General features: G+C 44.4%; 2 protein-coding genes and 1 pseudogene across 3 annotated transcripts; 1 reads left to right on the top strand and 2 right to left on the bottom strand.

The window, feature by feature from the left end:
• Nucleotides 1–1,898: 1,898 nt before the first annotated feature.
• On the bottom strand, nucleotides 1,899–4,103 carry LOC118938552 (ubiquitin carboxyl-terminal hydrolase 37-like). Its single transcript, XM_036942622.1, has 7 exons — nucleotides 3,736–4,103; nucleotides 3,472–3,565; nucleotides 3,296–3,375; nucleotides 2,958–3,095; nucleotides 2,781–2,854; nucleotides 2,273–2,342; nucleotides 1,899–2,171 (listed from the first exon to the last, which is right to left on the bottom strand). The coding sequence occupies exons 1-7, from the start codon at nucleotides 3,819–3,821 to the stop codon at nucleotides 2,156–2,158; spliced, it is 558 nt and encodes a 185-aa protein (XP_036798517.1). The 5' UTR covers nucleotides 3,822–4,103; the 3' UTR covers nucleotides 1,899–2,155.
• A 3,752-nt stretch (nucleotides 4,104–7,855) lies between these two features.
• On the top strand, nucleotides 7,856–9,450 carry LOC118938305 (annotated as a pseudogene).
• Nucleotides 9,451–15,711: 6,261 nt separating this feature from the next.
• LOC118938306 (ubiquitin carboxyl-terminal hydrolase 37-like) lies at nucleotides 15,712–19,166 on the bottom strand. 2 transcript variants are annotated; one of them, XM_036941167.1, is made up of 9 exons: nucleotides 19,067–19,166; nucleotides 18,776–18,907; nucleotides 17,586–17,988; nucleotides 17,322–17,415; nucleotides 17,146–17,225; nucleotides 16,793–16,930; nucleotides 16,616–16,689; nucleotides 16,104–16,173; nucleotides 15,712–16,002 (listed from the first exon to the last, which is right to left on the bottom strand). In XM_036941167.1, the coding sequence occupies exons 3-9, from the start codon at nucleotides 17,669–17,671 to the stop codon at nucleotides 15,987–15,989; spliced, it is 558 nt and encodes a 185-aa protein (XP_036797062.1). In that variant the 5' UTR covers nucleotides 17,672–17,988; nucleotides 18,776–18,907; nucleotides 19,067–19,166; the 3' UTR covers nucleotides 15,712–15,986. The 2 variants fall into 2 exon arrangements, with proteins under 2 accessions (XP_036797062.1, XP_036797063.1); XM_036941168.1 differs by lacking the exons at nucleotides 18,776–18,907; nucleotides 19,067–19,166 and having other exon boundaries at nucleotides 17,586–18,259.
• Nucleotides 19,167–20,992: the final 1,826 nt, after the last annotated feature.

Genomic DNA, 20,992 nt, shown 5'->3' on the forward strand with positions numbered 1-20,992 from the left:
GACGGGATGAGATCAATATCCTTCCAGGATACCCCGGCCAGGTCGATTAGAAAGGCCTGTATAAGAAAGGTCTATATAAGGTCCCAGTTCACAGTGCATGTCAGAACAAAACCCAAACCCTGAGGTCGAAGGAATTGTCCTCCATCATTCCTAAATGGAAGAAGTTTGGAACCCCAAAGACTCCTAGAGCTGGCCGCCTGGCCAAACTGAGTTATCAGGAACCTGATGATTGAACTCTTTGGCCTGAATGCCATTCGCCATGTCTGGAGGAAACCTGGCATCATTTCTACGGTGAAGCATGGTGATGGCAGCATCATGCTGTGGGGATGTTTTTCAGCAGCAGGGACTGGTAGACTAGTCAGAATCGAGGGAAAGATGAACGGCACAAAGTACAGAGAGAAGCTTGATGAAAACCAGCTCCAGAGCGTTCAGGATCTCAGACTGGGGCGAAGGTTCACCTTCCAACAGGACAACGACCCTTAGCACACAGCCAAGACAACGCAGGGGTGGCTTGGGGACAAGTCTCTGAATGTCCTTGAGTGGCCCAGCCAGAGCCCGGACTTGAACCTGATTGAACATCTCTGGAGACCTGAAAATAGCTGTGCAGCGATGCTCCCCATCCAACCCGACAGAGCTTGAGAGGATCTGCAGAGAAGAATGAGAGAAACTCCCCAAATACAGATGTGCTAAGCTTATAGCGTCATACCCAAGAAAACTTGAGGCTGTAATCGCTGCCAAAGATGCTTCAACAAAGTACTGAGTAAAGGGTCTGAATTCTTATGTAAATGTGATAGTTTAGCTTTATGTTTTCTTGATAAATTTGCAAAAAAATCTAAAAACCTGTTTTTGCTGTCATTCTGGGGTAGATTGATGAGAAGAAGAAAAAATAAATGAATCCATTTTAGAATAAGGCTGTAACTTAACTAAATGAGGAAAAAGTCAAGGGATCTGAATACTTTCTGAATGCACTGTAGGTACATTTATTCACTACCATGTACAGTAAAAGAACATTAATTGCACTCGGTCGGTGAGATGTTTTATATTTATATAATTGTAAACATACAGTAGATGGCCTAGAGTGGGTACATGCTTTGTGGTGTAAGCTGTTTATTCTGGTGGTCTAGGGCAGCCTGGTGGTCTAGGGCAGCCTGATGTCCAGGTGGTCTAGGGCAGCCTGATGTCCTGGTGGTCTAGGGCAGCCTGGTGTTCTGGTGGTCTAGGGCAGCTTGGTGTCTAGGTGGTTTAGGGCAGCCTGATGTCCAGGTGGTCTAGGGCAGCCTGGTCTTCTGGTGGTCTAGGGCAGCCTGGTGTTCTGGTGGTCTAGGGCAGCTTGGTGTCTAGGTGGTTTAGGGCAGCGTGATGTCCTAATGGTCTAGGATAGTCTGATGGTGGTCTAGGGCAGCTTGATGGTGGTGAAAGATAGTCTGATGGTGGTGTAGGGAGAATTGATGGTGGTCTAGGGCAGCTTGATGGTGGTCTAAGGCAGTTGATGGTGGTTTAGGGCAGCTTGATGGTGGTGTAGGGCAGCTTGATGGTGGTGTAGGGCAGCTTGATGGAGGTCTAGGGCAGCTTGATGGTGGTGTAGGGCAGCTTGATGGTGGTCTAGGGCAGCTTGATGGTGGTGTAGGGCAGTCTGATGTTGGTCTAGGGCAGCTTGATGGTGGTGATGGGCAGCCTGATGGTGGTCTAGGGCAGCTTTATGGTGGTCTAAGGCAGTTGAGGGTGGTGTAGGGCAGCCTAATTCGATTAATCTGATGTTTCTTGGTGTGTGGTAGGTGCTACTCCAGGTGGTCCCTGAGCGCTGTGCATCTCCCTGAGTTTAATGATGGGTTCTCCTGATCCTTCTCCTGGTAGTGCGGGGCCTGGTCTCCGTCACCTGCTCCACTTCAATGAGAAATGACAGGGAGATCTTACATGTACATACAATGTCTGAAAAATAACACATACAGAGGGATTACAGGTGAAAGGGACTGATTGTCGTCATTGACTCCATTTGTGACATTCTTCTCAAATTTGTGGCCTAGAGCCTTACCTGCAGACATAGAACAGGATGTAGGCAGTCTGTGCAATCGCCTTCAGCACAGTGGCCTCATCTGTCCTCAAGACATGTGCGTCATCCAGGCAGAGCCACCCACTGCCACGGCTGTCCAAAACATCACTGATGTAGTGGCCTAGGGAACAAGGGAAACAAAATAGAGTGTACATTTAGCTTTCATAATTGTGTGTGCGTGCCTGCATACCTGCGTGCCTGCATACCTGCATGCCTGCATACCTGTATACATGTTGTCTCCCAGATGTGAGATCACACTTGACAATTTGTAGATATTGTCTGGCTGGTGTCTCTGTAAGGAAACACATTTAATAATAGGATTGTTATTTTGTCTACAGGATAGGGGTGCCTTCTATAACTGCCTTATCTTGATCCGCCCACTATCTCAACTATCTCAACTGGATCTAATTATCTGTTATCTGTTCTATTTCTCTCTCTCTCTCTCTCTCTCTCTCTCTCTCTCTCTCTCTCTCTCTCTCTCTCTCTCTCTCTCTCTCCTCACCACAGCGGCTGCCTGCTGCTTTTCCTCACTGTCAGCTGGTTTCTCTAGCTGGTCAGAGGAATTTGAAGCTGGTGGGGGTATATCAAATATAGTGTAAATACAAACCAGAAAGTGAAGTGGAAACCTATCAACAAATATACTCTTAACTTCAGCTTCCGACTTGCTTTCCTCAACAGTCCTGTTTCATGAGAGGGTATTATGCATGATGTCAGTAACACAATGTCCTACCTGGTCTATCAAGGGTGCCTTTCGGGGAGTTTGCAGGTTTGTTGTCCATGTTGTTTTTCCCCAGGGAGCTTGCCCTGTGTAAATTGATGGCATTGAAAATAAATATCTAGTGTGTGAAAATCATGGTGTGTGTTGGCTACTCAATGTGCAATGTCCCCAAACAGAGTGTAAACCAACCTGGCTCCATACTGGACATGGGCTGTCTTCCCACATACGGCTGGGAGGGTTATTTCTGCAGGGATGGACATGGGATCATCCACCTTCTTTGGCTCCCAGTCGCCTGCAGTAAATCGCTTGATATGAAGCATTAGGACCCTGCTCAGAGACAGACAGGCAGGCAGGGCAGACAGACAGACAGACGGGCGGGCGGGCGGGCGGGCGGACGGACGGACGGACGACCAGGTAGGCATTCACACAGACAAAGGAATCAGTCTTGTACTCAATTCAATAACCCAGTTTGGTGAGTTAGATCAGGACTGTCAATTGTAATCTGAGATGATGATGGGGGGACTCACCGGGGCAGCGTGAGGAAGTGCATAGTCACAGATGCCATGCTGCCTGAGCACACCCTGCATGCACACTCTAACGCAGATGGCTAGGTGACAAAGGATAGCAATACAATTATGAACATTATGACATTAATGATAGTGTTCCTTGACATACTAACTCTTGGTTTAAGCTAAGTGCTGACCTTAAAGTAGAGGTCCAGGCTGTGTGGCAGGTAATGGCTCAGGCTCAGGGACAAGTGATTGTAATCCTCCTGACCATACACTATAACTCCACAGCTTCAGAAGTACGGAGAGAAATGCATCAGCTATCCAACACAAACCTTTTGATCCTCTACACACTATCTTAATGCTTTACCTCTGTATCCTGCATATTATGCTGACATTAAACCTCCTCACAAATGTGATGATGACATCAAGGTACACCGTATACAAATGACAGCTGTTACCTGGTGCAGGTACGGGAAGTCTTCAGCTTGAATTCTAACTGCTTCACAGGGCAGGTGTATGGCTCTGGTGAGCCCTTTAATGCCATACCCTCCTCCTTCAGCTGAAAGAGGAGAAGCAACACACATTCATGGGCATCCTAAGAGAAGAATGGGAAAGAAGCAGAAAATACATCAACAACTACAACTGAAACAGAGCTGGGGAAAAACACTGTCACGTGTCCCAGGTTTATTGTTAAGTGAGTCTTTTAGCAAATAATATCTTACCTGTTCATTGTCGTCCTCATAGTCCTCATTGACAACGGAAAGACAGCGCTTGACTGTTTGAAGGATTTTCTTATTTTCCTTGTTCTTAGCATTAACAGTGCCTCCAGAAAGCCTGGCATGATGTAACTCGGCAAAGCAGCTGTGGACGGAGACAAAGAGCATGCATTCAGGTTTCACTCTCTCACCTTGGCCACAGATTAGCTCTGTGCTTCTACTTTAACTTCTGATCAAATATGATTCAACTGATTCCTGACTGTGACAGGAAATCATCTCTGGTGTTAATCAGAAGCTGAGTTGGGTGTGGTTTTATCTTAAAAATCATATGAGACACTAAGAGTGTACGAAGGACAATATATATCCATTCATCCATCCATCCATCCATACATACATAGATAGATAGATAGATACATACAAACATACATACATACATACATACATAAAAACATACATACATACATACATACATACATACATACATACATACATACATACATACATACATACATACATACAGAGAGATAGATAGATAGATAGATAGATAGATAGATAGATAGATAGATAGATAGATAGATAGATAGATAGATAGATAGATAGATGGATGGATACATACAAACATACATACATACATACATACATACCACAGGAGGTTGATGGCACCTTAATTGGGGAGGAAGGGTTCGTGGTAATGGCTGGTTCGGAATCAGTGGAATGCTATCAAATACATCAAACATATTGTTTCCATGTGTTTGATGCCATTACATTTGCTCCATTTCAGACATCATTACGAGCCGTCCTCCCCTCAGCAGCTTCCACTGACACATACATTGAGGCGGAACTTGTGTACTGTAACTATAAGCGTCTAGGTGTTTGGGTCAGTGTGTGTACAGGTGGGACAGGAGGGTGAGAGCGAGGCTGTATACCATAGCAGTTTAGAGGAGGGGGAGGAACTCCAGATATTCTGCTGTCTCAGGATGTCTCTGCAAAATGCTGGCAGCCCCAGCAGGCACTGCAGAGCAGAGTTCATGAAGCAGGTGTTGCCAATATTAGGCAACCTGTGGGAAAGAAGCCATCAGTTACACACTAATATCTGAACTGTGGACCAAAGGTAAACTAATGAATGGATTTGTAATGGATTTGTATTTAAAACAAAAAGCAGAGCTCAGAGATAAGAGTAGGTGTATGTGTGTGTGTGTAGATGTGTGTGTGTTTACCCGAGGAGCTTGGTGTTGTCTTCGCCCTCGCCTGTGCAGCTCTGCTCCCCCAGCTGGGTGCTACTCTTGCTGAACAGGTTGGGAAGGCGAGCCATGGCTTCCCGAGACCTGACCAATGGCCTGGAGGAAGAGAGACAGGGTAGAGGCCTCAGTAGCAGTGGCTCAACACCAATCGGTCTGTTTGAACACTGTTTTAATGTACAGGCATACATATATTCCTTACCATGTCATGGTGTGAGTGACCACTCTTATGTAGAGTTGAGTGAGATGAAGGTGGCTATTGTCTACAGTACTTACCTCTCCAAGGAGACAGAGGAAGCCTTCAGGTCAATGGAGGCCTCTGCAGAGAGAGACCGAGAGACGGAGAGCGGTAAGAGAGAAGCTTTGTCAAAGATGAATTGAGACAAGTAGCACCAAAAAATGGCACCCGTTTACAGACCTGCAATGCCAGCAAATAGGGGTACCATTCTCTTTGTCTGTGGAACAACTGCCCCCACCTCTTTGACCTCAGAGCTCATAAGATCTCTGTAAAGACACACAGACATATGCATTAGGTTAGCTATATTATATTGGCTTTTTCATTTCAATTTAATGGTGTTGGTTGGCATGAAATTTGATATCAGGCTGCAGTACCTGGCAGTCTCACTGTCTTTGTTGGTCTCTCCATGGCGGTGCAGGGGGTTTGGAGAGGAGGACTGGGGGGCAGGGGAGGAGACGTGAGTTGTGGAGGAAGGGCAGGCAGGACTGGGGGGAGTTCCAGAGGAGGATAACTGAGTTGAGACTGCCAGGGAAACAGAAGAAACACTAAAAGGGGAGGAGGTCTGTGATCCTTCCACTGAAGAAGAAGAAGAAGAAGAGAGAGATGACATGTTTAGAGAGGAGAGGGAAGAGAGGCCGAAGAACTTGGAGAGAGTGGAAGGGGATCTGGCAGGGGATCCAGGGGGTGAGGGGGATGGAGTGCCGATTGGTGTTCGGCCAGACAAGGGGTCGAGGGGCGTCAGAGATGTTGTAGACGGTTTCAAATGGAAAGAAGAGACAAAGGAAGAATCAAGTTGGTGGTGATCCTTTACGTTCTTCTTCTCCCGGTTTTTCCAAACTGACGCAGTTACCATGCTGGCATCCAATGACGTCAGTTTGGGTGGGATTGGGAACGGCGATGGACAGCGGCTCCCAATCCCGAGGCGAACTCTGCACTTCTTTTTCTGTTTGGAGAAACATTATATATGTTATATTTGAACTAGCAGCAAATGTCACACCCAAACCACGTGATCTGACCATAAAATAAAGAACTTGTCGCCCAATCATATTGAATTTTGTATCATAGGCTAACAAATAGCAAAAATACATGTTTATAAAAATAAAACCATTGTAACCATACAGTTATACCCTCTGTCCCAAATCCTGACATTTGGCACACATAAATAGACAATGAAACAACTAGTAATAGCTGAAAAGAATAGAATATACTCTAAATTGTAACAGAATTAGACAAATTCTAGCCCAGAATTGACACATACCTTTTTACAGCAACACAAACATCCCATTTCAGTGTATTTGTAGACTGTGCCTTAGTTTGCAGAACATCAAAATATGTTGCCTATTTCACATTGTGATGTCATAAACCAAATTATGATGCGCCTGTCTACGCGTTACCAGCGTAAATAGCCAACAAATCACACACACCAAAATGTTGAAAAATAATTTACTAAATGAATTTAGCATGTATTCAGAGTTATTCCTATTTCATAAAATATACAAAATAACTAGGTTCTTGCCATTACACCTGTTTTTTATTGAGAAAACATTGGATTATCTTTCTCCCACGCTCCCTGGGCCACTGACGCGTGATTGTATGGGATATGGGAAGAGGCTAGGACATTCAAAGTAATGTTACTGTCTATCAGAATCAAAACAACTTTTATTAGCCAAGTGGCCTACATTCACACATTCACAGAATTTGACTCGATGAATTGGTGCTGCCAGCAATAGACAAACATAAAGACACATTTACAGCCTATACAATATACAGTAAACATAAAACATATTTATTAGCTTCTATCTTTTTAAGATACTTAAGAGAAACATTTTATTATGGAAAGTAAAATGCCTATTTCACTTCAGTTTACGCTCATCTGATACAGATCGAATATAGCTTTGCAATGGTTGTTAGGAGGACCTTTGAAAAAGAAAGGGAGAGCTGCACACTCTAGCGCAGACTCAATAATTTAATAACCTAATGTCCAACCTTTCCGACCGACAAGCTGTCTTCATCAGCGTATACTGTTAGGAGCACTTTAACACAAAAGGATCTATTAATCTCTGACCGTACCTCATTGAAAAGTTGCCACTCTGCCTAGTGACTGTAAACTAAACAAAAATACTAACGTTAGTGCATTTGTTGTATATTTGCTGTTCTGTAAACCCAGTTGGTCACTACCACACCAGTCACAACTGTCAACAGATCATGACATAAATGCAAGCATCATTTGTTCTCGCAGAGTAGATTGTAGATCCTACTACCACCATGGAACAATCCATTATTCAGCCCTACCATAAAAAGTACCCTTATCTCTCTCTCACTTTCCCCTCTCTCCTTCATTCCCTGTTTTCCTCTCTCCACCTCTCTCTTCCCCCTCTCCTCCCCCAGGTGGACACCCTGACCCTGGAGCTTGTGGCAGAGCGCAGCATGGCCCAGAAGAGTGAAAATGCGCGCCAGCAGCTGGAGAGGCAGAACAAGGACTTGAGGGCCAAGCTGGGCGAGCTGGAGGGTTCCGTGAAGAGCCAGTTCAAGGCCTCCATCACCGCCCTGGAGGCCAAGATACTGCAGCTGGAGGAGCAGCTGGAGCAGGAGGCTAAGGTAGAAACACAGCAACTCTCTTATAACAACTCCATACCTTATTAGACAAGGTGAAATAGGAGACCAAGACTTTGGAGGACTTTGAAATAGGAGACCAAGTTCATGAGCCTTGAGCCATGAGCCTTAGAACAAGCTAAGCCCGTTGGAAGAGAGGTTCTTGAATGTGATCTAAATCTTAACGTGATTAATGTAATGAGTCAAAAGCAATCTTAAGAGATGTACTTGAAGATCTATGACTGACAGCCTTTGTTACAGTGCGGTTCCTGTGGTGCTCTAACTGTCCTATGACCTCATTCCTCTGTCCTCCTATCAGGGAGCGAGCAGCGGCCAATAAGCTTGTGAGATGGACAGAGAAGAAGCTGAAGGAGGTGTGCATGCAGGTGGAGGACGAGCGCCGCCATTCCGACCAGTACAAGGAACAGGTGAAGAGCTTGTCACGGAAGTTTGGACGTCCCAGATATTAAAGCTACAATATGTCACTTTTTGGGAGACTTAACCAAATTAACATAGAAATTTGAGTTATAGATATTTAATTCTCATTGAAAACAAGTCTAAGAAGCGATAGATCCGTTCTAAGTGCTCCATTTCTATGCTTTTAGTTTAGTTTTTGCGTCTTTTACTTTCGGTTTTGTACAACAGCTGAAAATATATAGATTTTTGGTTATGGATTCTCTACACAATGACTGCTTGTTTTGGCACAAACAGAAATTAGGTGAATTCTGCATAGTCCATTTTTAAGATGTTCCACAGCTAAAGAAGGATTTCTATCCAATTCAGTACAACTTGTAAAGGTGGGACAGGATTGGATAGGTGTGAAGATTTAGGATTGGAGTCTTTCCTACAGTAGGTTAATTCCAGTAACCACTGGACCATAGGAATGCTGAGTATTGTAAGTATTAGTATTGACTGTTCATCATTGTTGATGTCTGTTGTGACACCTGGCTGGGTCAGAGTGAGAAGGCCAACTCTCGTATGAAACAGCTGAAGAGGCAGCTTGAGGAGCACGTGCCAACGCCTACCGCAGGAAGCTGCAGAGGGAGCTGGACGATGCCACTGAGAGCAGCGAGGGTCTCAGCCGTGAGGTCAACACACTCAAGAGCCGCCTCAGGTATTTAGAGCCCCCCCCCACACACACACAAACAGTTGTGTATATTGGCCAAATTGATGGTCCTCGTTACTAATACCTCTCTGTCCCCTGAAGGCGTGGAGGCCCCATCAGTTTCTCCTCCAGCCGCTCGGGCAGGCGTCAGCTGCAGGTGGAGGGAACATCGCTCGACCTCCTATCCGACGATGAGGTGGAAAACAAAACCACGGACGCCAATGCCAACGAGACGCCAGCAGCTCCCCAACCAGAGTAGACGCGCTCCCTACAGCCCAAACCTTACCCCACACGCAGCATGGCCTCCGCCCCCACAAACCTTACCCCTGTCCTCCTAACCCCAGACACCAGCAGTGGACCCCACTACTCTGCCTTACCCCTCTATGGCAAGCTGCAGGGCCAAGCAAATCCATCACCTCCTCCATATGAATATACCGCACATCAAGCCTTGGATTCGTCTTTAACATCAATTGCAGATAATAGTGCATTTTTATTGCATAGGCGTCTGAGTGTGCATAGGCACTCGAAAACAAATAGCAGGAGTTTACCATAATTATGTTAAGCTACTTCCCTGGAACAGCCATTAGAATCAAACAGCCCTCTAGCTAGAATTAACCACTGTCATTTCAGCTGGTTTACTGGCACACAGGTGGACGACTGCACACAAGTCGGTAAAAACATGTGTCTTTCATGATTGTACAGTATTGGACCAGGATATGTAAAACAAAGCACAGCATAAGCGAGGGAATTATTTTTAAATGGTAGCCTAAATGACGATCACACCAAATTTTTTTCATCAAAACCACCACTGTCATAGAGATACTGCAATCCACTTAGTTTAGTATAAAAATAACTATGTGACTAACTCTTTGGTAGCAGGTTTGTAGTGAATTAGATTGTACCACGCCATGTTGCCTCAGCATTCCCCCTATATATATGACCAGCAAAAGACCCTGTTAACTTGACCAATATAACCTTGTCCAATAACCCACCATTTTATATTTGACATATCAATCTACTTTAAGTGGTGTACGATAATGTGTGGAATTAGGTTTGTCAGACTTGGAGCAAAGGCCCTTTTTTTTAGAAAGACAGCCCAAATGTGTGCTTGACATACTATAATATTGCTATGTATAATTCTGGCTATTCAGTTATGTTTTCTGTACCATGTACAAAATACTTAACTCAAAAAGGTCTCTTTGACATCTCGTGTCACCTTCATTTCAATGCATTTCAAATGGCTGAATAATATTAGCATGATTTACAGAAGGGTAATTCATGTTTTATTGAAGTTTTATTGAGTGTTAGAGCGTTGGTTTTAATTCAGTGGTTCAGGGTAGAGCAATCATTCAATTTGAATATGCACACTTGTTGATGCCTTGATTATTAAATGTTAAACATAAATGACCATTTTGTAAATGACTAATTACATATTTGAGGCCTTTATTATTATTTTAAGCCAGAACAAATTGGGGGAAAAAAAGGTTTATCTGTTTCTTTTGAAAGACACTTCTCAATAAAGACATGAGGGGGAAAAAAGTGTATAGTGTTTGAACCAGTTTCATAGCTTTAGTGTCATATTATACCATAAGCACCTCTCCCATCGTGTTGGTGTGAACCAGTGTTATAACAGAATGATTTATGGAGCCTTCTGTCTGCCAGGCAGAAAGTAGAATTTCATTGGGTTCAAAGCTTTAACATCCTGAAGGTTGTTATTATTAGTGGACTGGCTGTTGACGACCGGGTATTCATTATCTCCTTTTATTTCTTGTATTTCTAGACTTTTTTTGTTGTTGTTGTAAAAGACCAATAAACATATCCATTATAGAAAAATATTGTTTTTCTTCTATATTTCTTGTGCAACACATTGATGTCCTCTTAGTCTTTCCCACAGTAGTTGTGGGTCAAGACTGTCTCCAAACTGATATGTGATGTATGGTCTATGTTACATTGCCATTCATTGTTCCATTACTTCATTGTATTTGTGGTTACATTAAAACCCTGAGGGAGTGCGTAGATAGACTGTGCACAGACACACAATATTGTTGTAATATTAACTTTTTCCTCTTTTTACCCAACATGAATGAATGATAGAGATTGCCTCTTATACAGTGCATTCAGATCGTATTCACACCCCTTGACTTTTTCCACATGTTGTTATGTTACAGCCTTATTCAAAATGGATATAAAAAATCATCAATCTACACACAATACCCCATAATGACAAAGTGAAGACAGGTTTTTAGACATTGTAGCAAATTTATACAAAATAAAAAAAGAAATACTTGTACATGATTGTACAAGGTTTGGAACGGAACACACCTGTCTATTTATTTTATTTATTTTTGATTTCACCTTTATTTAACCAGGTAGGCAAGTTGAGAACAAGTTCTCATTTACAATTGCGACCTGGCCAAGATAAAGCAAAGCAGTTCGACACATACAACAACACAGACTTACACATGGAGTAAAACAAACATACAGTCAATAATACAGTATAAACAAGTCTATATACGATGTGAGCAAATGAGGTGAGATAAGGGAGGTAAAGGCAAAAAAAGGCCATGGTGTCAAAGTAAATACAATATAGCAAGTAAAACACTGGAATGGTAGATTTGCAGTGGAAGAATGTGAAAAGTAGAAATAAAAATAATGGGGTGCAAAGGAGCAAAATAAATAAATAACATAAATACAGTAGGGAAATAGTAGTTGTTTGGGCTAAATTATAGGTGGGCTATGTACAGGTGCAGTAATCTGTGAGCTGCTCTGACAGTTGGTGCTTAAAGCTAGTGAGGGAGATAAGTGTTTCCAGTTTCAGAGATTTTTGTAGTTCGTTCCAGTCATTGGCAGCGGAGAACTGGAAGGAGAGGCGGCCAAAGAAAGAATTGGTTTTGGGGGTGACCCTAGAGATATACCCGCTGGAGCGCGTGCTACAGGTGGGTGATGCTATGGTGACCAGCGAGCTGAGATAAGGGGGGACTTTACCTAGCAGGGTCTTGTAGATGACATGGAGCCAGTGGGTTTGGCGACGAGTATGAAGCGAGGGCCAGCCAACGAGAGGGTACAGGTCGCAATGGTGGGTAGTATATGGGGCTTTGGTGACAAAACGGATTGCACTGTGATAGACTGCATCCAATTTGTTGAGTAGGGTATTGGAGGCTATTTTGTAAATGACATCGCCAAAGTCGAGGATGGTAGGATGGTCAGTTTTACAAGGGTATGTTTGGCAGCATGAGTGAAGAATGCTTTGTTGCGAAATAGGAAGCCAATTCTAGATTTAACTTTGGAATGGAGATGTTTGATGTGGGTCTGGAAGGAGAGTTTACAGTCCAACCAGACACCTAGGTATTTGTAGTTGTCCACGTATTCTAAGTCAGAACCGTCCAGAGTAGTGATGTTGGACAGGCGGGCAGGTGCAGGCAGCGATCGGTTGAAGAGCATGCATTTAATGTTTTACTTGTATTTAAGAGCAATTGGAGGCCACGGAAGGAGAGTTGTATGGTATTGAAGCTTGCCTGGAGGGTTGTTAACACAGTGTCCAAAGAAGGGCCAGACGTATACAGAATGGTGTCGTCTGCGTAGAGGTGGATCAGAGACTCACCAGCAGCAAGAGCGACATCATTGATGTATACAGAGAAGAGAGTCGGTCCAAGAATTTAACCCTGTGGCACCCCCATAGAGACTGCCAGAGGTCCGGACAGCAGACCCTCCGATTGGACACACTGAACTTTATCAGAGAAGTAGTTGGTGAACCAGGCAAGACAATCATTTGAGAAACCAAGGCTGTCGAGTCTGCCGATGAGGATGTGGTGATTGACAGAGTCGAAAGCCTTGGCCAGATCAATGCATACGGCTGCACAGTAATGTTTCTTATCGATGGTGGTTAAGATATTGTTTAGGACCTTCAGCGTGGCTGAGGTGCACCCATGACCAGCTCTGAAGCCAGATTGCATAGCAGAGAAGGTATGGTGAGATTCGAAATGGTCGGTAATCTGTTTGTTGACTTGGCTTTCGAAGACCTTAGAAAGGCAGGGTAGGATAGATATAGGTCTGTAGCAGTTTGGGTCAAGAGTGTCCCCCCCTTTGAAGAGGGGGATGACCGCAGCTGCTTTCCAATCTTTGGGAATCTCAGACGACACGAAAGAGAGGTTGAACAGGCTAGTAATAGGGGTGGCAACAATTTCGGCAGATCATTTTAGAAAGAAGGGGTCCAGATTGTCTAGCCCGGCTGATGTGTAGGGGTCCAGATTTTGCAGCTCTTTTAGAACATCAGCTGACTGGATTTGGGAGAAGGAGAAATGGGGAAGGCTTGGGCGAGTTGCTGTGGGGGGTGCAGTGCTGTTGAGCCAGGTGGAAAGTAACCAGGTGGAAAGCATGGCCAGCCGTAGAAAAATGCTTATTGAAATTCTCAATTATAGTGGATTTATCAGTGGTGACAGTATTTCCTATCTTCAGTGCAGTGGGCAGCTGGGAGGAGGTGTTCTTATTCTCCATGGACTTTACAGTGTCCCAGAACTTTTTGAGTTAGTGTTGCAGGAAGCACATTTCTGCTTGAAAAAGCTAGCCTTGGCTTTTCTAACTGCCTGTGTATACTGGTTTCTAGCTTCCCTGAACAGCTGCATATCACGGGGGCTGGTCGATGCTAATGCAGAATGCCATAGTATGTTTTTGTGTTGGTTAAGGGCAGTCAGGTCTGGGGAGAACCAAGGGCTATATATGTTCCTGGTTCTAAATTTCTTGAATGGGGCATGCTTATTTAAGATGGGTAGGAAGGCATTTAAAAAAAATAACCAGGCATCCTCTACTGACGGGATGAGATCAATATCCTTCCAGGATACCCCGGCCAGGTCGATTAGAAAGGCCTGTATAAGAAAGGTCTATATAAGGTCCCAGTTCACAGTGCATGTCAGAACAAAACCCAAACTCTGAGGTCGAAGGAATTGTCCTCCATCATTCCTAAATGGAAGAAGTTTGGAACCCCAAAGACTCCTAGAGCTGGCCGCCTGGCCAAACTGAGCTATCAGGAACCTGATGATTGAACTCTTTGGCCTGAATGCCATTCGCCATGTCTGGAGGAAACCTGGCACCATTTCTACGGTGAAGCATGGTGATGGCAGCATCATGCTGTGGGGATGTTTTTCAGCAGCAGGGACTGGTAGACTAGTCAGAATCGAGGGAAAGATGAACGGCACAAAGTACAGAGAGAAGCTTGATGAAAACCAGCTCCAGAGCGTTCAGGATCTCAGACTGGGGCGAAGGTTCACCTTCCAACAGGACAACGACCCTTAGCACACAGCCAAGACAACGCAGGGGTGGCTTGGGGACAAGTCTCTGAATGTCCTTGAGTGGCCCAGCCAGAGCCCGGACTTGAACCTGATTGAACATCTCTGGAGACCTGAAAATAGCTGTGCAGCGATGCTCCCCATCCAACCCGACAGAGCTTGAGAGGATCTGCAGAGAAGAATGAGAGAAACTCCCCAAATACAGATGTGCTAAGCTTATAGCGTCATACCCAAGAAAACTTGAGGCTGTAATCGCTGCCAAAGATGCTTCAACAAAGTACTGAGTAAAGGGTCTGAATTCTTATGTAAATGTGATAGTTTAGCTTTATGTTTTCTTGATAAATTTGCAAAAAAATCTAAAAACCTGTTTTTGCTGTCATTCTGGGGTAGATTGATGAGAAGAAGAAAAAATAAATGAATCCATTTTAGAAGAAGGCTGTAACTTAACTAAATGAGGAAAAAGTCAAGGGATCTGAATACTTTCTGAATGCACTGTAGGTACATTTATTCACTACCATGTACAGTAAAAGAACATTAATTGCACTCGGTCGGTGAGATGTTTTATATTTATATAATTGTAAACATACAGTAGATGGCCTAGAGTGGGTACATGCTTTGTGGTGTAGGCTGTTTCTTCTGGTGGTCTAGGGCAGCCTGGTGGTCTAGGGCAGCCTGATGTCCAGGTGGTCTAGGGCAGCCTGGTCTTCTGGTGGTCTAGGGCAGCCTGGTGTTCTGGTGGTCTAGGGCAGCGTGATGTCGGATAGTCTGATGGTGGTCTAGGGCAGCTTGATGGTGGTGAAAGATAGTCTGATGGTGGTGTAGGGAGAATTGATGGTGGTCTAGGGCAGCTTGATGGTGGTCTAAGGCAGTTGATGGTGGTTTAGGGCAGCTTGATGGTGGTGTAGGGCAGCTTGATGGTGGTGTAGGGCAGCTTGATGGAGGTCTAGGGCAGCTTGATGGTGGTGTAGGGCAGCTTGATGGTGGTCTAGGGCAGCTTGATGGTGGTGTAGGGCAGTCTGATGGTGGTCTAGGGCAGCTTGATGGTGGTGATGGGCAGCCTGATGGTGGTCTAGGGCAGCTTTATGGTGGTCTAAGGCAGTTGAGGGTGGTGTAGGGCAGCCTAATTCGATTAATCTGATGTTTCTTGGTGTGTGGTAGATGCTACTCCAGGTGGTCCCTGAGCGCTGTGCCTCTCCCTGAGTTTAATGATGGGTTCTCCTGATCCTTCTCCTGGTAGTGAGGGGCCTGGTCTCCTTCACCTGCTCCACTTCAATGAGAAATGACAGGGAGATCTTACATGTACATACAATGTCTGAAAAATAACACATACAGAGGGATTACAGGTGAAAGGGACTGATTGTCGTCATTGACTCCATTTGTGACATTCTTCTCAAATTTGTGGCCTAGAGCCTTACCTGCAGACATAGAACAGGATGTAGGCAGTCTGTGAAATCGCCTTCAGCACAGTGGCCTCATCTGTCCTCAAGACATGTGTGTCATCCAGGCAGAGCCACCCACTGCCACGGCTGTCCAAAACATCACTGATGTAGTGGCCTAGGGAACAAGGGAAACAAAATAGAGTGTACATTTAGCTTTCATAATTGTGTGTGCGTGCCTGCATACCTGCGTGCCTGCATACCTGCATGCCTGCATACCTGTATACATGTTGTCTCCCAGATGTGAGATCACACTTGACAATTTGTAGATATTGTCTGGCTGGTGTCTCTGTAAGGAAACACATTTAATAATAGGATTGTTATTTTGTCTACAGGATAGGGGTGCCTTCTATAACTGCCTTATCTTGATCCGTCCACTATCTCAACTATCTCAACTGGATCTAATTATCTGTTATCTGTTCTATTTCTCTCTCTCTCTCTCTCTCTCTCTCTCTCTCTCTCTCTCTCTCTCTCTCTCTCTCTCTCTCTCTCTCTCTCCTCACCACAGCGGCTGCCTGCTGCTTTTCCTCACTGTCAGCTGGTTTCTCTAGCTGGTCAGAGGAATTTGAAGCTGGTGGGGGTATATCAAATATAGTGTAAATACAAACCAGAAAGTGAAGTGGAAACCTATCAACAAATATACTCTTAACTTCAGCTTCCGACTTGCTTTCCTCAACAGTCCTGTTTCATGAGAGGGTATTGTGCATGATGTCAGTAACACAATGTCCTACCTGGTCTATCAAGGGTGCCTTTCGGGGAGTTTGCAGGTTTGTTGTCCATGTTGTTTTTCCCCAGGGAGCTTGCCCTGTGTAAATTGATGGCATTGAAAATAAATATCTAGTGTGTGAAAATCATGGTGTGTGTTGGCTACTCAATGTGCAATGTCCCAAAACAGAGTGTAAACCAACCTGGCTCCATACTGGACATGGGCTGTCTTCCCACATACGGCTGGGAGGGTTATTTCTGCAGGGATGGACATGGGATCATCCACCTTCTTTGGCTCCCAGTCGCCTGCAGTAAATCGCTTGATATGAAGCATTAGGACCCTGCTCAGAGACAGACAGGCAGGCAGGCATTCACAAAGACAGACAGACAGACAGACGGACGGACGGACGGGCGGACGGGCGGACGGACGGACGGACGACCAGGTAGGCATTCACACAGACAAAGGAATCAGTCTTGTACTCAATTCAATAACCCAGTTTGGTGAGTTAGATCAGGACTGTCAATTGTAATCTGAGATGATGATGGGGGGACTCACCGGGGCAGCGTGAGGAAGTGCATAGTCACAGATGCCATGCTGCCTGAGCACACCCTGCATGCACACTCTAACGCAGATGGCTAGGTGACAAAGGATAGCAATACAATTATGAACATTATGACATTAATGATAGTGTTCCTTGACATACTAACTCTTGGTTTAAGCTAAGTGCTGACCTTAAAGTAGAGGTCCAGGCTGTGTGGCAGGTAATGGCTCAGGCTCAGGGACAAGTGATTGTAATCCTCCTGACCATACACTATAACTCCACAGCTTCAGAAGTACGGAGAGAAATGCATCAGCTATCCAACACAAACCTTTTGATCCTCTACACACTATCTTAATGCTTTACCTCTGTATCCTGCATATTATGCTGACATTAAACCTCCTTACAAATGTGATGATGACATCAAGGTACACCGTATACAAATGACAGCTGTTACCTGGTGCAGGTACGGGAAGTCTTCAGCTTGAATTCTAACTGCTTCACGGGGCAGGTGTATGGCTCTGGTGAGCCCTTTAATGCCATACCCTCCTCCTTCAGCTGAAAGAGGAGGAGCAACACACATTCATGGGCATCCTAAGAGAAGAATGGGAAAGAAGCAGAAAATACATCAACAACTACAACTGAAACAGAGCTGGGGAAAAACACTGTCACGTGTCCCAGGTTTATTGTTAAGTGAGTCTTTTAGCAAATAATATCTTACCTGTTCATTGTCGTCCTCATAGTCCTCATTGACAACGGAAAGACAGCGCTTGACTGTTTGAAGGATTTTCTTATTTTCCTTGTTCTTAGCATTAACAGTGCCTCCAGAAAGCCTGGCCTGATGTAACTCGGCAAAGCAGCTGTGGAGGGAGACAAAGAGCATGCATTCAGGTTTCACTCTCTCACCTTGGCCACAGATTAGCTCTGTGCTTCTACTTTAACTTCTGATCAAATATGATTCAACTGATTCCTGACTGTGACAGGAAATCATCTCTGGTGTTAATCAGAAGCTGAGTTGGGTGTGGTTTTATCTTAAAAATCATATGAGACACTAAGAGTGTACGAAGGACAATATATATCCATTCATCCATCCATCCATCCATACATACATAGATAGATAGATAGATACATACAAACATACATACATACATACATACATAAAAACATACATACATACATACATACATACATACATACATACATACATACATACAGAGATAGATAGATAGATAGATAGATAGATAGATAGATAGATAGATAGATAGATAGATAGATAGATAGATAGATAGATAGATAGATAGATAGATAGATAGATAGATAGATAGATAGATAGATGGATGGATACATACAAACATACATACATACCACAGGAGGTTGATGGCACCTTAATTGGGGAGGAAGGGTTCGTGGTAATGGCTGGTTCGGAATCAGTGGAATGCTATCAAATACATCAAACATATTGTTTCCATGTGTTTGATGCCATTCCATTTGCTCCATTTCAGACATCATTACGAGCCGTCCTCCCCTCAGCAGCTTCCACTGACACATACATTGAGGCGGAACTTGTGTACTGTAACTATAAGCGTCTAGGTGTTTGGGTCAGTGTGTGTACAGGTGGGACAGGAGGGTGAGAGCGAGGCTGTATACCATAGCAGTTTAGAGGAGGGGGAGGAACTCCAGATATTCTGCTGTCTCAGGATGTCTCTGCAAAATGCTGGCAGCCCCAGCAGGCACTGCAGAGCAGAGTTCATGAAGCAGGTGTTGCCAATATTAGGCAACCTGTGGGAAAGAAGCCATCAGTTACACACTAGTATCTGAACTGTGGACCAAAGGTAAACTAATGAATGGATTTGTAATGGATTTGTATTTAAAACAAAAAGCAGAGCTCAGAGATAAGAGTAGGTGTATGTGTGTGTGTGTAGATGTGTGTGTGTTTACCCGAGGAGCTTGGTGTTGTCTTCGCCCTCGCCTGTGCAGCTCTGCTCCCCCAGCTGGGTGCTACTCTTGCTGAACAGGTTGGGAAGGCGAGCCATGGCTTCCCGAGACCTGACCAATGGCCTGGAGGAAGAGAGACAGGGTAGAGGCCTCAGTAGCAGTGGCTCAACACCAATCGGTCTGTTTGAACACTGTTTTAATGTACAGGCATACAGATATTCCTTACCATGTCATGGTGTGAGTGACCACTCTTATGTAGAGTTGAGTGAGATGAAGGTGGCTATTGTCTACAGTACTTACCTCTCCAAGGAGACAGAGGAAGCCTTCAGGTCAATGGAGGCCTCTGCAGAGAGAGACCGAGAGACGGAGAGCGGTAAGAGAGAAGCTTTGTCAAAGATGAATTGAGACAAGTAGCACCAAAAAATGGCACCCGTTTACAGACCTGCAATGCCAGCAAATAGGGGTACCATTCTCTTTGTCTGTGGAACAACTGCCCCCACCTCTTTGACCTCAGAGCTCATAAGATCTCTGTAAAGACACACAGACATATGCATTAGGTTAGCTATATTATATTGGCTTTTTCATTTCAATTTAATGGTGTTGGTTGGCATGAAATTTGATATCAGGCTGCAGTACCTGGCAGTCTCACTGTCTTTGTTGGTCTCTCCATGGCGGTGCAGGGGGTTTGGAGAGGAGGACTGGGGGGCAGGGGAGGAGACGTGAGTTGTGGAGGAAGGGCAGGCAGGACTGGGGGGAGTTCCAGAGGAGGATAACTGAGTTGAGACTGCCAGGGAAACAGAAGAAACACTAAAAGTGGAGGAGGTCTGTGATCCTTCCACTGAAGAAGAAGAAGAAGAAGAGAGAGATGACATGTTTAGAGAGGAGAGGGAAGAGAGGCCGAAGAACTTGGAGAGAGTGGAAGGGGATCTGGCAGGGGATCCAGGGGGTGAGGGGGATGGAGTGCCGATTGGTGTTCGGCCAGACAAGGGGTCGAGGGGCGTCAGAGATGTTGTAGAAGGTTTCAAATGGAAAGAAGAGACAAAGGAAGAATCAAGTTGGTGGTGATCCTTTACGTTCTTCTTCTCCCGGTTTTTCCAAACTGACGCAGTTACCATGCTGGCATCCAATGACGTCAGTTTGGGTGGGATTGGGAACGGCGATGGACAGCGGCTCCCAATCCCGAGGCGAACTCTGCACTTCTTTTTCTGTTTGGAGAAACATTATATATGTTATATTTGAACTAGCAGCAAATGTCACACCCAAACCACGTGATCTGACCATAAAATAAAGAACTTGTCGCCCAATCATATTGAATTTTGTATCATAGGCTAACAAATAGCAAAAATACATGTTTATAAAAATAAAACCATTGTAACCATACAGTTATACCCTCTGTCCCAAATCCTGCTATTTGGCACACATAAATAGACAATGAAACAACTAGTAATAGCTGAAAAGAATAGAATATACTCTAAATTGTAACAGAATTAGACAAATTCTAGCCCAGAATTGACACATACCTTTTTACAGCAACACAAACATCCCATTTCAGTGTATTTGTAGACTGTGCCTTAGTTTGCAGAACATCAAAATATGTTGCCTATTTCACATTGTGATGTCATAAACCAAATTATGATGCGCCTGTCTACGCGTTACCAGCGTAAATAGCCAACAAATCACACACACCAAAATGTTGAAAAATAATTTACTAAATGAATTTAGCATGTATTCAGAGTTATTCCTATTTCATAAAATATACAAAATAACTAGGTTCTTGCCATTACACCTGTTTTTTATTGAGAAAACATTGGATTATCTTTCTCCCACGCTCCCTGGGCCAATGACGCGTGATTGTATGGGATATGGGAAGAGGCTAGGACATTCAAAGTAATGTTACTGTCTATCAGAATCAAAACAACTTTTATTAGC

The sequence above is a fragment of the Oncorhynchus mykiss genome, chromosome 13 (genome assembly GCF_013265735.2).
Source record: "Oncorhynchus mykiss isolate Arlee chromosome 13, USDA_OmykA_1.1, whole genome shotgun sequence".
Lineage (NCBI taxonomy): Eukaryota > Metazoa > Chordata > Actinopteri > Salmoniformes > Salmonidae > Oncorhynchus > Oncorhynchus mykiss.